Source organism: Urocitellus parryii, chromosome 8 (genome assembly GCF_045843805.1).
Source record: "Urocitellus parryii isolate mUroPar1 chromosome 8, mUroPar1.hap1, whole genome shotgun sequence".
NCBI lineage: Eukaryota > Metazoa > Chordata > Mammalia > Rodentia > Sciuridae > Urocitellus > Urocitellus parryii.
In genome coordinates this window covers 52,136,281-52,152,016 of record NC_135538.1, presented here as the reverse complement: position 1 = coordinate 52,152,016, position 15,736 = coordinate 52,136,281, and the positions used below count along the sequence as shown (strand labels likewise).

The window sequence follows — 15,736 nt, the reverse complement described above, 5'->3', positions numbered from 1 at the left end:
GAAATAATTTCTTCCTGCCTTTTCTTTTGAGATACATTATTTGTAAATTCAGAACCACTTATAAACATACCGATATATTTGATGAAATAGCCTCATTTCTTTATGTTCATGCATTTACAAAAAGTTCTCTAGCCAGGCATGTTGGCACATACCTGTAATCCCAGCAGCTTGGGGATTACAGGTGTGCTACACCATATTCATTCCTTTTCATTCACCATACTCATTGGGAGGCTGAGGCAGGAAGATCATTAATTCAAAGCCAGCCTCAGCAATGTATCGGAGGTCCTAAACAACTTAGCAAGACCCTGTCTCAAAATCAGAAATAAAAAGGACTGGAGGTGTGGCTCAGTGGTTAAGCACCCTTGGGTTCAATTTCTGGTAACAAACAAACAACAACAACACACACACACATAAAAAAAAAAAAAACTCTCTAAATTCATTTGTACATATAGGTCACTTTCCACCTGAATAACTGAACATCCATCTTTCTATTTTGACAAAATCACATAGTTTTCATAAGAGTCTCCTTTATTTTTTAAAATGCATAAAACTATACTTAGATTTATCATTGGTTGTTATAGTTTGGATCCCTCAAAGACTCATGTGCTGCTGTTCCCAATGAAGTCATGTTCGGAGATAGGGCTTTTAGGACATGACTGGATCGTGAGTGCTCTAACCTCATTATTGGATTAATTCCTGTGATTGATTAGTCATTTGAATGAACTATTAGGAAACCATGGAAACTAGAGGCCACAAGGCATGGTTGGAGGAAGGTCACCGGGGGCGCGCCCCGCAAGGATATTTCTTGTTCCTGGCCCCTTTTCCCACCCACTGTCTACTTCCTGGCCACCATAACCCAAGCGGCTTTCCTCTGTCATGCCCTTCCATCATGAGGTTCTGCCTCAACTCAGGCGCCAAGTAATGGAGCCAGCTGACTGAAACCATGAGCCAAGATGAACTTTTCCTCATTTAAGTTGTTTATGTCAGGTATTTTGGTCACAGCAATGAAAAGTTTGGAACCAAACATAAAAATCCAACAGTACCCATTATTCATCTCGGGTCTCTCATAACTGTGTATAAAATTTCTAACTCTCTTTTTCTAGCTCTATTCATTAATATTCTCTCTAAAGAGAGTCTAATTCTCACTGGAAAATATTGGTTTTATCAAGAGGATCATCTTGTGCTGCCAGCTTACTACCAGCAAAAATGGGAGAGAAAGTGGCCCTGGTGATTTGCCTAGGCCCACAGTTTTACAACAGATCAGTCTGAGACAATGGCATATGGCAAAGCATAGCACCTGTACACACTGCAGAGTCAGAATTTTGTGTTGCTGAAAAAGTCATGAATGTCTGCAGAAAAATTTCCTTCTGCTATTAAAAAAAAAAAAAAAGTATTTACCCTAAAGAATAGAGGCGGCACTGCTTGTTGCGGATTTGATGAGCTAAGCCAAACCTGTCATCAAGACACACCAACCAGGGCTTCTTTGCAGAGCTGGAGTCGGTAGCCAAGCCGTCTGTACTCATGTGATCACATGCAATCTGTAAGGATTGGAAATCAATATGAATAATTTTAAAATGTTAGATGATAAATGTTAGGTAGAGACTTATTGCTTCCCTGGTCCCTGAAATTCTTAATAGGAGAGTTATGTCCTCCACTTCTCACTATTCCCCTCCCCAGGGAACTACGTGGCTGCTGTAAAATGTTCAGAGGAATTTCAATTACATACCAGATCATAAGTAACCTCAAGGAAACTCAGAGCAGGTTTGAAGGGAAGTTAAGAACTGCTGTCGCCCTTTGTCTTGAGAGCAAATCAGAAGCAGAGTTGGGAGTGGTGTCCAGAGGCTTTACAGAGGTGCATTAGTCTTGGAGGGTGGACAGAAGTTGACAGAGAAGCTCAGACCAAGAAGGATTCCAGACACAGAGGACGGTGCAGACAATGTCCCTACTGTGAGACGTGCAATACAACTACAGACACAGACCTCTGAGGGACACTGGCAAGGTTATATAGTCCTGATTTCAGGCAGATAAGGTGGGGCCACTAAGGTCAGAAAGGCGGCCTGTGTTATCCAAGGTAGACAGTTGATCACAGGTCAAGTGAAATTAATAGGCAGTCCCTGCTGATAAGATGGTATTCTGTGTGATAAGGTGCCCTAATGAGCTTCCTCCTGGGAGAGAAGGGCAAGAGTTCCAGGCAGAAGGCCCTTCCCCCAGCTAACCAAAGCATTTCTTTTAACTCATCCATCAAAATTAGATAAGAAAACCAAAGGCAATGTGGGTGTAAGTCAAGCAGAAGTTAGTCTCAAATTCCAAGTGCACATTAAGCAAATGTACATCATGAGGGATGCTGACTTGTGTGGAGGCCAGTACAGTTTGCATGGCTGAAGCTGTTAGAATGGCCAAGAGATGCACCTTGCTGAGCAGCAGTGTCCTCCTTCCTATTCCTCAAAGCTCTCATAGTTATCACGATGCTCCACGACACAGCAGCTCCTGCTGTCACACCAGAGGCAATCAGACCACTCCAGACACAAAGGATACTTTCAGGTTTAATTCATTGGAAAATATAACAGCAAGTGATTTTCTTTAGATGATATTCTAAGCTTGCCTAATCTTTTTATTTGACTGATTTTCCAAAGTTCTAATCTAAGAAAAGCATATCATGGGAAGCCTATTCAACTAGTGCAGCAGCTGCTCTGCTTTTGCTCTATGAGGGCTCTAGCGAAATCATCCTGGAGATATTTATCAGCCATTGTGACAGAATCTTCAACGAGGATTTAGGGATCTCAGAGGAAAGCTGAAAAAGCAAAACGCGAGGTGTTCTTTTTCCCTTTCCACTTCTCTCTCTCCGACAACTGTTTAAAGGGGGAAAATACCAATACAAAATGGAATTTAATTTTCTCTCAAGCAACTACTACAGAATACATTTATTAACTGAGTGCATTAGCATCTTAATTTGTGTAATTCATCTTTACTAGTTTCCCATAGAGAAATGGAAATTATGCTTCTGCTTGCCCCCCACCTCTTCTTCCCCACTCACCCACCCAAAGGCAGGGAAGTTTGCTAATCTAATTAATCAGAGCTCAATGTGCTAACCGAGCCCTGATCTTCTAGTGGGCACATTACCATGCCTGAAACACGGGCATCTTCATTACTGCTCTGCCCCATGCCCTGCCTCTAGCAGGAAGCTAATTAGCTCATCAGGGCAGTTCTGTGTGACCCCAGGCCATGCCTTTACCACAGGAGACTGAGCCATTGCTCCAAGGCAGCTTCTTGGAGTGTTTTTTTTTTTTTTTTTCCTAAAGTGGTAGGATGATTCCCATAGCGATTGTCCTTTGTGGGTGCTTCTCCCTAAGAACCTCCATAATGACAGATAGGATATGGATGTTCACAGGCCTTTCTATATAGTTCCCTTCTCCGCATCATCAAAATCTAACCCTAGCCTCTTCCACAGAGTTTTCTAAGGTGTGGTCCACCTGCATCAGAACCATCTGTGAGGTACTTTAAAATGCAGTTTCCTGGGTCCCACTCCACATCTGCCAAAAAGAACCTTTGAGACTGACACCTGGGAACGTGCATTCTAATAGGCTCCCTGGGCTGATTCTTATGCAGACAGTCCTGCAAGGTTACTGGAAGGTTTGGCCTTTTGTAAAATCCAGGGAAATGATCCAAACTGGTCTTATCTTGGCCTTAGTGAATTAAGGCAAGAAGCTATACGTGGGCCAAGGCTTTCATCTGCAAACAACACCTTTCTGACCTCGCCCCTAACAAAGGGCCAACAGGGTAGGTACCAACAATTAGTCAGAGGCCTCCAACTATCAGGTATGAAGGGTCAAGAAGGCTTTGAGATCGCCCTGCTCCTCCTTTGTCCATGCCAGGCAACTGGATTTTATCTTATTGAAGATAATACTTTTTCTAATTAAGCATTGCTTCTTATTCTAAGATTTCATCTTGCACAGACATATCCCTGTAAAAGAGAGAGATTCTTTTTCATTCAATCACTCTGATAATGTGCCCCCTTCTTTTTCTTAGCTTTAAAATAAAACACAGGGATTATCTAGTTTTAACCATTTAGTAACCATCTCATTGACAGACCTGAGCTTTTGAAAACAACTAGGAGTCCTCCATAAATTCTGCTCCTAAAAATTAATTAAATATTGATTTCTCAAACTTTCTAGTTAAGATTTATGGCCAGGGCTTCAATAAACTCTCTTGCAAGCAAAATAAGTAAGGGCAGCAACTTCAAGCTAAGCTTTAACTCAAGTAATTACATCCTCTGTCTGCCTAATACCCCTTGTAATTTTAGCTATATAAAGAGAATTAGGTGTGGACAAGGGAAAACAAACTCCAGAAAAGAAATTTCTTGATTTTTTTTTTTAGTTATTTAACTGAAAGGGCTTATTTATTTTCATTTCATTTTGTATCCCAAAAGCTTGAATAGTATTTTTGCCAACTCATAAGTAGAATGTAGAATCCTTAAATCTGGGGACTTTTAGCAAGAATCACTTCAACAATCAACTGTATGTTTATATACAGTTCCATTATTAAAAGGCTCAAGGGTATTGTATTTCTGTTGTTTTTATCCTGGTGTATGTGTATGTGTGTGTATGCACATGCAGCAGTAAATATAATAGATGTCATTGCTATGATGTTGTAAAGTTATAGTCTGAATATTCAGAGCCTAAACTGAACTCAGGTTGTCTTTATAAGTATATGTGTAGATAATTACATAAATAGATAAATAATAGAAAGAAAAACAGGTCAACTTTAAAACACATTTTTTTTCTTTTTCTAAGCCACTATGCTTAGATTCATTTTGCACAGCAAGGCTTGCTTCCTGGAGGCATATGGTTTGGGGGTTGCCATAAAAAGCTATATCTGGAGCTTTCCCTCAGAACAGAGCACTGTATTTATGATTTAACCATTTCTTGTTAGCAGCAGACAGTATCATCATTGACAGTAGAACCCCGCATATAAATCATTATCTTTTATTTATTATATATATAATATGTATATATACATATTATATATATATGCCTAATTGGACTGAACTCAATGTTTTACACCTTACACAAATACCACATCCTTTGGTGTTTCATTAAAAAAAATGAAATATTGAGGCACTGGAGGCTAAGACAGGAGGATTGCAAGTTCAAAGCTAGCCTCAGCAACTTCGCAAGGCCCTAAGCAACTTAGCAAGACCCTGTCTCAAATTAAAAATAAAAAAGGGCTGGAGATGTGGCTCGGTGGTTAAGTACCCCTGGGTTCAATCACTGGTACCAAGGAAGGAAGGAAGGAAGAAAGGAACCAAGGTCACTACAGTACACAGTACAGGCCCAGGATCATGTCTATGGCTATCTAATGCTATGCTGTCCTGTGTGCCCTGTGTCTCTATTCCCAAGTTCCCTTGGCCTAGGAAGCCTTCTTCATTCATCTGTCCACCCTCCTGTTGTCATACCTCTCTTGCATGCTAGCTGTTTACCAGTATGTGTGTGTCAGAGGGTGGTATTTAATATTCCAGAGCCTAGCACACTGCTGGCCAGGAGCAGGTGCTCAAATAACCTGCTGCATTGATGCATGGATAAATCAAATCAACAATGAACACATCAAATGCCAGTCCTCACTCCAGAAGTTTGAACACGGATTTGAGGGAATTAATTTTCTTTCTTAATTTTGAAAAGCAGCATAAGAGAATGGGGGTGGAATTCACTTTAAGTACTTTCAGAGACTTTTTTTCCTAGCCCATTATGACTCACTACTGCTAACTGAATTTTTTTCAGTAACAGTGACTCTAATATTCTGCCAGTTTTACAGAATTTCTTTGTCAAGATGAGCTCTAAATGAGGCATAAGCCACAAAACCAGTCACAAAGCTCTGCATTACATAGGGAAGTGGAGGGAGCAATGGTTAGCAAAAGATTCAGGTAAAGAACCACTTACTGTTATTTCTGATGGCTCCCACCTCCTGGCCTCTTAGTAACCCAGAAGTGCATCAGAGCACAGTACTTTGCCTGGATAAAATGGCTCTTGATTACAAAAACCAGTGTGTGGTCTAGAATCTTATCTCATTCTTTCTAGAGGATAAAAATCCTTCTAGTGAACTTTGAATAAGTTCAGGACATGCTATTTCAAAATATGGCCAGCTGGTATATTGATTACTCCAAGCTGAAATCATTTGAGTAACTGTAACTTCAGCAAGGAGCATTTGGACTGCTTTTCCTACATGCAGCAAGATATAAGATTCTTTGGGGAAAGATGTCTTTTCCATACCAAGGCCAGAAAAAGAGTCTTGATCACCAGAGGCTGGAAATTGGGACTGCAATGTAACGAAATAAACAAACTATTTAAGGTAATCCCTATCTTCCACCAGATTTTGCATCTACCATCACTACCTCTTTTGGAAGCATCCCGAAAATCTACTGCCCTAGTCTAGGTATCCATTTATCCTGTCATTCCTTCACAAGTTTATTGTTCTTTGTCTTAAAGAAAAAAGCATCATGCTTTGGTCATTTTGGGGGATCTTCTATTATGAAGATCCCCGTGTACATGTAAATTTAATAAAACTTTTATGCTTTTCTCTTATTCATCAGCTCCTATATTAATCGGGATCCTAGAACCAGCCAGAGTGCATGTGGGAACCAGAATGCATGTGGGTGGAAGAGATCTAGTTCTTCTTTACAGCGTCAGCAGACAAGTCTCTCTTATTGCACTCATTGAACTGAATAATAAGTATGCACTCATTTATCTGCCTTCACAATTCATTTGTTAGCTCCTTGAGGGCAGAGATTATATTCCCAGGACCTAATGCGGTTCCTAACATGTTGCAAGTATTCAGAGACCCTTGCTTCATAACAATCCTATTTTCTCTGCACAAGACACAAAATCTCTGCACAAGATCACAGAACTGGGAGAGACATTAGAACCAATTTAATCCAATCTCTATTTTTTTCAAGCCCAAAAATCAAAGGAAAAGGAAATTGCCCAGGGTTCCAGCATCAGACTACATCACATCAGAGGACATTGCTGCTTTTTTTTTTTACCTTGTCTTTTTTTTTTTTTTTCTCCCCCAGAATTTTTCTTCTTTCAGACCATGGCTCATGAGAGGAATCTGAAATGACCATGGCATGCCTCAAGATCATCTGCTAAGTAAATATGCCTTGTATAAGTTACTTAAAATGCCTTAAAAAGGGAATTTGGAGTCTTACACTCAGTAAATTAATTTTGGAGGGTGAAGCCCATCGTTCTCAAACTCAATTTATAAACTTAACACCTCTCCTTTTTCCTCTGAGGCCTTTAAGAGCCTTTTAAAGTCATCATTAAGAAGTCTAGCTTCCTATCTTTCATGTAAAGCCAAAGTGTAAAATTAAAATTTCAGTATTTTAATTAAGTCTGCATAAGTCCACCCAATTAACTTGCAGCAGCAAAATAAGATGAAATTATGTAAAGCACGGGGACTAATTCATCATTCCATCATCCACAATTAATTCCACAAGCTTCTAATTCCATGTTTGGGTGACAGGTATTAAAATCTCTATGATTGTCTGACTGCATCATAGGAGAAACAGGACTTTCTTTTATCCCTAAACCAGCATCTCAAAGACCAAGAAATATATTGCTTCCCACGGATTGAAAAAAAAGGCTTTACTGACAATGAGGTTCAGGAGGAGGAGAAATGTGCCAAGAGCCAGTGGGATGAAGGAAAGAAAAAGAATCCAGGATCCCCAGGCCCAGCCACCTCCAGACCCTCGGGAAGTCCCCCGAGTGGGCCTGTGCTAGCTCCCTGGCAGTCAGGGTTCTTAAATTACTAGCACTTCATAGTTCAGGGCTAAGTGTCTCTTGGGCCTAGATCTCCTCTTATATCTGCCTTTTTTCCCAGGATCAGGCAACTTGAGAATGGAAACCTCCTGATTAACGTGTCAAGAGCCATAGACTCTCCTTAATGGACAGTCTTTTCGCCTGCTCGGGGCACTGACTCAGCCTGGAGCTAGGCCGGAGCTGCCACTGTGTGTTAAGTCACTAATAAAAGCTGTTGCTCAGTAATGATTTAAAGTGCTCCGAGGAGAGGGAGACTTTGGATTCATTAACTTCTCATCCTTCTGCCTCAAAGACTCCTCTGCTGTCTTGCCTACTGCATCCCTGGCTGCCAGGCATCTGTGGCAGAGAAGTGAAAAGGCAAATGCTTCCAAAGGCAAACCGGAGCTCCAGCCTCCAGATGATGGTGTTGTTTTGTGACACACATGACTGCCTACTCACAGGGACGAATCTGTCACTTCAAATGGTTTTCCAAAGCAATTTTCTAAAGTGGATCTTTAAACCACTTTGGGATGAATCATTAGAACATTTCAGGTTGATGAGACTCCTGGAGGAAAGAAGATGCCTGAGCAAATGGAAGGCACCTCATCTTCCTCCGAGAGAGGGGATAAATTTAAGCAGCAACACCTCAGAAATTAGGTCCCTGTCAAGTCGCTCAGAACCTCCCTACCCATCAGGAACTTAGGTTTCGAAGGGGCAATCAATATTTGAACCTCAAACCCAACCTGGGTGGTGCTGATGTATTGCAGGAACCTCAAGGCTTCTTCATCCAGGGACTGAGCAGGGCCCGCCCAAGGCTGGAGCTCTATATGCCACCGGGGACCCTGTGAGAGACAGAGAACATAGTGGGTAAGGAATGAGGAGCCTGGCGGGGTGGGGAAGAGTACCAGAGAGGATCAGGCTGTCATAACAAGCACGTGTGCATGGAGGCAGCAGGGGGGTCATCTGTAGCTGCTGCCATTAAGGCCACATCAGTCACAAGGAGATAAATGAAGCCTGAGAAAGCCCAGTACCAAAGGTAAGCAGAAGACTGCAAGAGCTCTGGGGACTGTCTGAGCTTCTGATACAAAGCAGACTCCACTTGTCCCTTAATTGTGACTTTATGTTACTTGATGCCAATCCCCATTTGGAAGAAAAAATCCCCAATCTACGATGGTTACCTAAGCTTAGAGCTCCCTAAGGGCTAGTTTTTTGTGTTGGCGGTACCCTAAGGCTGGAATCTCATCTTGGTGGGGAACCAACACTCAGGCACTTTGTCATTTTCCTCAGCCCAGGGAGATGGGGTGACGCCACCTAGTGGCTGAGCTCATGCACATGGGGGTGAGAAGCCAGGAGCTGTCCCCACGGGGACCAGAATTTTGGCTTTCTAGTACTAAGACGTGGCCCTCACCTTTCAGCAAAGAATGCAAGGTGCTCTCCCACAATTGGTAGTTTGGGATGAGCCCTAGGGCCCCCTTTTGTACCAAGGATAGGTAGATGAAGGACAGGGGTGGGTGGCAGTGGTTTAGAAGAAACAAAAATGGGAACTCCTCTAGTCGATAGGACACACAGGTGATGATGTCCTTGCTAGACAGAGCCTGAAGCTCCTCACCTGTAGTTGTCACCACCTGGAGACCTCCAGGAGGCTCACTGTGATTCTAAGGGATGAGAGGGTTCAACCTGCAGGCAGGGCAGGGTTGTGGGGTCAGGAGATGCTCCAGCAGCTGGCAGGATGGATGTCCAGCATCAGGGACATCTTCGGGGGTCATGGCACTGGGGTTCCTGCAGAGTGGCCACTTAAACCTCCTTTATGATGAGGAGGGGCACGGGAGGGTTCTGGGGACAAGATAAGGGGAACACTCACATAGACACATTGTCCTCTGGGTGGGTGTTGTGACAGGAACTGTCTGTACCCCAAAAAAGAAACATCTGCACAGCCTGTCAGTACAAATGTGGCTGGTGGCCCATGAAGGGGGTGGCCTAGGTGACTTGAGGTTACATTGAAAACAAGAAGTCAGGGAGGAGCGAGCAGGTTCATCAGTGTGAAGCCAGGTGGGCTCAGGGAAGAGAAATCCTCTTCCATGTGAGGGTCCAAGATACTTGCAAACATTCTGGAAATGATAAAGTGTTGCCCGGGTTAGGCAGCATTAGACACATGTCATCACAGAGTCCCAGAGCCCACAACCTGTGACCTCTGGGCCTATGCGCCCTTTGTCATGGCTGAGCACCATGCTCTAGATCCAAAGAGGCTCCCTGGCCTCCTGCAGGCTGCCTTTTTCTCAGGGATCCACAGGCAGGACTGACCTCATAGGCGGGTCCCCGTGCAGGCACAGGAGCGCCGTGCTTGGTTTATGTCTCTGCTGATGCTGCCCTAAAATTCTTCATAATTTTTGAACAAGAGGCCCCACTTTCTCATTTTACATTGGGCTCCACAAATTATGTAGCCACTCTGCTCCAAGGGGTAGCTTTACTGGGAGGAGAGCCTTGTCTTTTATCTTTTCTGGCCCTCTGAAGGTTGAAGAGGCAGAGACTGGGGTCAGAGAGAGCAAGAGCTAATGTCTTGGCAGGGGATCTTGCGTCCCAGCCCCTTCGTTCTTCTTTCCTTCTCTGAATTAGATGTTGATGACCAATCTCAAACAATACTTATTGAGCATCAGCCATTTCGTGCCAGGCACTGGTAAATAAATACAGGTCTGAATAAAACCTGGACCCTTAAAAATAGGCACCCAGTCAGGAGGGGGAGTCAGATATGTACCAAAGAATTTCAATAAGGAAATTTGAAAACATTCAGGAGAGTCATTCTATTCAGGAAACTCTCGACTTCTGAAAATCACAAATTATAAAGACATTTAAACACAAATGCCTCCTCATTTTTTCTTGGTCACATTCTACCCAGCGGGCCACAGCAGTTGTCACAACAACACAATGTTCCACAGGCCTGTCAGAGTGGGGTCTAAAAGCCTCCCACGCACTGTCATGGGGCCACTCACAAATGCCCCTAGCATCTGGCCCAGGAGCCTCTTGATGGAAATGATGGAGTTCACATGTCTGGTTTTTCTCTAAATCAGGGGTCAACAAACTTTTTTTCTATCATGGGTCAAATAGCAAATATTTTAAACTTTGCAGGCCAGACGGATTCTGTCGCAACCCCTCATCCCCTGTCATGGCTCAAACGCAGCCACAGACAGTAAGTCAACAAATGGTCGTGGCTGTGTTCCAATAAAGCTCCATTTATAAAAACAGGCCGCAGACTGGATTTGGCCTGCGAGCTGTAGTTTGCTGACCCCTGCTCCAGTTGATTCTAATTTGGAGGTTGGCTGGCCTAGGAAAGAGCATTTATTTGAAATAATGCAAGGGAGATGGACTGTGATACTTAGATGAAACCAACTTTTTCATCTGGGTGAGTTGGGCAAATATCCGAGTCCCAGCAGGGTCCTGGAGACCTGTGAACTGGCTAATTGGGGAGAGTTTCACAAAGAGACTACTTACAAAGGGGTGGGCAGGGTTAAGGAAACCAAGAAAGAATAATGCTAGACCTGTGGCTGGTAACCCAGAGAGCCTTTACCTGCCCTAGCGAGAACAATACGGAAAGAGCCTTTCACCAAGGAACACAGACCAGAGGGAGGCTGTGGTTGGCTCATGCAGTCATCCTCCCAAGGTCAGAGAAGGAGGAGCAGGGTGGAGATTGGACCTGGTTGGGCAAATAGGAGATCTCCTGGGCAGCTTTCCTTGGAAAGAGGAGGTAAATTTGACCAAGGAGTCATTCATTCATTCAGCAGGAATTTGTGCCTTCTGCCAGGCTCTGTGTTATGATTTAATGGAGAACATGGCTGTGTCAGCCAATAAACGCAATGAAGTGATCAGGGGCTCTGACAGAGATCTCTATAAGGTACAATAGGGGGCACAAAGAGATTGAGCACCTGAGGATCACTCTATCATAAATGCCAAAAAATTTACAAATATAGACCATGGGAAGTAGTCTTCACTCCTTCGAAGCTCAAAAGTACATCAAAGTTCTTTCTAGCAGAATTGAAGGGATGCCTGAAGTACAATAGCAGCATTTAACAAGGCTAACACACAAAAGTAAATTCACAGATCAATAACTCTGAATCCATCTGACGAATCAATATGGTGAAACAATAGAATTACCTTAAGGATCCACAAATACTATCTTTTTTGCTATCTGATATTTCTTGGCTCCAGCTGAGTGTTGACCACAAAGAAGCCAAACACAGCAGCTGGACCAGTGAATACTATGAGTTGAGGAGTCTCAGATGGGGATCTAATAGAAACATACAACAAATGGATGCTCTCGCTTGATGCTTTGGTTGAGCTGTTTAAAAAACATTTCACATAAAGCACTCTTCTTATTGGAATCTGCCTGACAGCAATTCATGATTATTTCCCCATGGAAACCACTAGCTTTTACCATCTCTTTCAATTATCATTTGTCTTAATTTTTTAGTGTATACATCAACATTTGCCCTTTCCAAATTCCCACAAACAGAATTCTTTGTGCATCTTCAAACACCAATGGCAGATTTGACACAAAAGGGCAAAACCCATCTTTTTCTTTAAAAATTTTTTATTATGATGATTTTAACTCAAACAGTTTCTAAATACAGGGTCTACTAAATGTCTATCATCCATGTGTTTCAAGTATCAGGTGGCCATAACAATGCTACGCCATCTCTCCCAGGAGGTAGAAATATGGATTCTCAGTCCTGTATGTCCATCAAACTTCCCGTTTACGCAAGTACAACAGCATCTTAGCAGAAGGTGGCTGGAGGTACCATTATTTTGGATTTGTCTGTCTTTCTGTCCCCAGAAGGCCTGCACTGAAATGTCAAATGGAGTATTACAGTGAGTTGCCATAGAGAAGGGACCTGCTTGCTCCTGAGCCCTCTACTCTTTTTCAATCCAGTCCTGCTCCCAAAACATCAGACATTAACACAAAAAAGCCTTCCCTTATCACAGACAAATTCCTCAGAGAAGGCAGAGTCCTGTATTTCCAAGGAAAGGAAGCAGCCCCCTTTTTGCTTTGCAAGATCTTATCTGGCCCTTTCTCTAAGGATTGTACACTGCAAAGCTAGCTGACTTTTTCTAGCGAGGTAAAAGTCTTCTTCGTAACATAGGGAAAAAATTATAAACTAAAAAATTGAGATTAAGGAAGTAGAAGTTTCTATATCCAACCAACTCACGTCATGGTGGCTATCTTGCAGATATCTGAGATTCTACTTCCTAAAGGATAAAAAGGTGACCACTGAGTCATTCAGTGAATAGAGATAATGGATCTGACTCAAAGAGACTGCAATGAGCACAGCCAGATTTCTGTGTATTTTTATCATTTGTGATCTCAGCATTAAATTGATTCTCAAAAAAAAAAAAAACCCAAAACAACAACAACAACAAAAAACTGAGTCTCTCAAGTCATGAAGCTGAATTCCAAGATTTTGCTCCTAATAGATCATAAAAAAAGAAAGCAATTTAAAAAAAAATACTTCTTTGCCTACCATCCTACACATATTAATTCAAAACCATAGCCCCAAGCAAAACTTGTTGCATTAAAAAAAATGTTAAAGGAAAAAAGCAGGCCTAATCATGACCTAGAAAAGAGAGCCATCTCTGCCTTGTGTAAAAGCTTTCTTTGTCTCAAAATTTGGAAGAACAGCATTCTTCTTCACAGTCAGTTCCCTTACACCCATGAATGATCTCATGCAGCCCGTGAAGAAATTGTCAAACTAAGAATACTGCCATCACCAGCTTTACAAGCAATTTTTATGAAAGTTTTTTTTTTTTACACTTTTTGGGGGAGGGCATATAAAAATTAACGATAGAATAAATCGAAAGAAAGCTTCCAATGGTTCATTCCTTTGTGTTTCAATGCTATAGTTCTTCGGGGAGACGAAATTGTGTAAGTGATTTAAATGACCAGTTTCTTTATTGTGGAAGAGAATTGATAGAGTGTTTGGGATAATTTTGATAAAATGTCAATAGTCCCAAATAGATATTGCCATCAGCAGTTTTCTTGTGGGAGAAATATCTAGCAACGGATTCTCTGTGTTATGGTTGTGCCCATGGAGAAGAATGAGGTGGTAAGTTCTTGATTCGAATTAAACAAGATGCTGAGTGTGGGTTGGGTGGATGTTGGGGACGCCAAGGATTTCTGGAAGAAACAAACCAAAACAGCAAAATAGATTTACTTGGTAATTTTGCTGCAATTTTGTCCTAATTAAGAGCATCTGTTAGTGGGCAGGGAGCAATGGCTGCAGGAAATTGTTTATTCCTCTTTAGAAAGAGAAGGGGGTGCTCACAGGAGTTGTTGGGGGAGGGGGAGGCACAAGATGGAGTGAGTGCAGCTCAAGCCTTCCCCTCCGCTTCCTCAGACAGCCCTGCTTCAAAAAGAGCAGGGGTCAGTTTTGTGTTGTTGCTTAAAATTCAGGAACTTTGTCAAAAATCTCATAAAAATAAAAAGAACCTCAGTTTCAGTTCTGGGTCAGAGGTGCAAGCTCCCTTCTACCCCACGTCTCCTGCTGAATGCAGCAATAAAACCTGGATGGAATGCAAGGAACACTTATTTGAGGAATCTGAAAAGTAAACATAAGGAGACAGATTGGAGAAGAAGACCAGAATTCTGAGTACCCTGGAGCCAGCAGTCAGTTCACCATTATTTTTCCCTCTGGTACACCTCCCACCCGCACTCAAGGTGGCCCTGCAGGGGCAAGGCACAGGCCCATACCGAAAGCCCCAGAGCAGCCCTTTAGTTCAGAATCAGGGAGACGGGGTGGGAGGCAGCTTCTTTTTTTTAATTTTTATTATCAGTTGTTCAAAACATTACATAGTTCTTGACATATCATATTTCATACATTTTATTCAAGTGGGTTATGAACTCCCATTTTTACCCTGTATACAGATTGCAGAATCACATCGGTTACACTGCTTCTAGTGTTCAGAGAAACTGGGGAATGTTCCCATTTCCTCCTTTTTCTCCATTCTTGCATCCCAACCCCTGGGCTCTGAAGAAAAGCCATCTTCCTGTCTCATCTGAAGCTGTGACCCCCAGAGGATGGCATAAAGCCTGCTTTCTCTCTCTCCTCTCAGAGCTTAGCCTTGGGCTCAGCCACAAGTACAGGAAGTGTGTAGGAAAGCATGGGCAGAGCAGGGGCACCTAAAAAGCCCAAATCTGTCCAGAGGTTCAGAGATTGCAGGGATCTTGATAATACTGGGGCAACTGCAGAAGAGCTCAGGGAAGTAACCCCACCAAGTGACTCATAAAGAGCTGTGCTTCCCCTAGAACTGTACATGCATAGATCTGACCCTGGCCAGTATTTCAGACTTTAAGAACTGAGCTAATATGGAACCAACCTAGGCACCCTTCAACAGATGAATGGATAAAGAAAATGTGATATATATATATACACACACACACACACACACAAAGGAATATTACTCAGCCATTAGATGGATGGAACTGGAGACGATCATCCTAAGTGAATTAAGCCAATCCCAGAAAACCAAAGGCTGAATGTTCTCTCTAGTATGTGGTGCTAACACACAATAAGGGGAGGGGAAAGAAAGAATAGAAGTTCATTGGATTAGACAAAGGGGATTGTGAAGGGAGGGGAGGGAGGATGAGAATAGAAAAGGCTGTAGAATGAATTGGACATAATTTTGCTATGTTCCTATATGAATACATGAGCAGTATAACTCCATATCATGTACAACCACAAGAATGAGCTCCTAAGTTATATTTCATGTATACACTCTACTGTCATGTATATCTAAACAGAACAAATGAAAATATCTACCCCATTAAAAAAAAAAAAAAAAAAAAAGAAGAACTGAGCTAACACAGACTCCTGCCCAGATCCCAGACTAGCTACTAGACACAGGCAAAGGAACAGACCTGAAACACACTGCAAAGGCTTTGGAAACAGAATTGATAGAAATCA

At 42.4% G+C, this 15,736-nt stretch overlaps 1 protein-coding gene across 1 annotated transcript in view; it reads right to left on the bottom strand.

Moving 5' to 3' along the window:
• The window catches only part of Mettl24 (methyltransferase like 24), a 93,231-nt gene that overhangs the window by 48,802 nt on the left and 28,693 nt on the right, over positions 1-15,736 (bottom strand). The window contains exons 2-3 of the mRNA XM_026389676.2: positions 8,531-8,629; positions 1,399-1,538 (exon numbers count right to left, since the gene is read on the bottom strand). Of these exons, the coding sequence (XP_026245461.2) occupies positions 1,399-1,538; positions 8,531-8,629 (239 nt within the window). The remainder of the gene's footprint in view (positions 1-1,398; positions 1,539-8,530; positions 8,630-15,736) is intronic.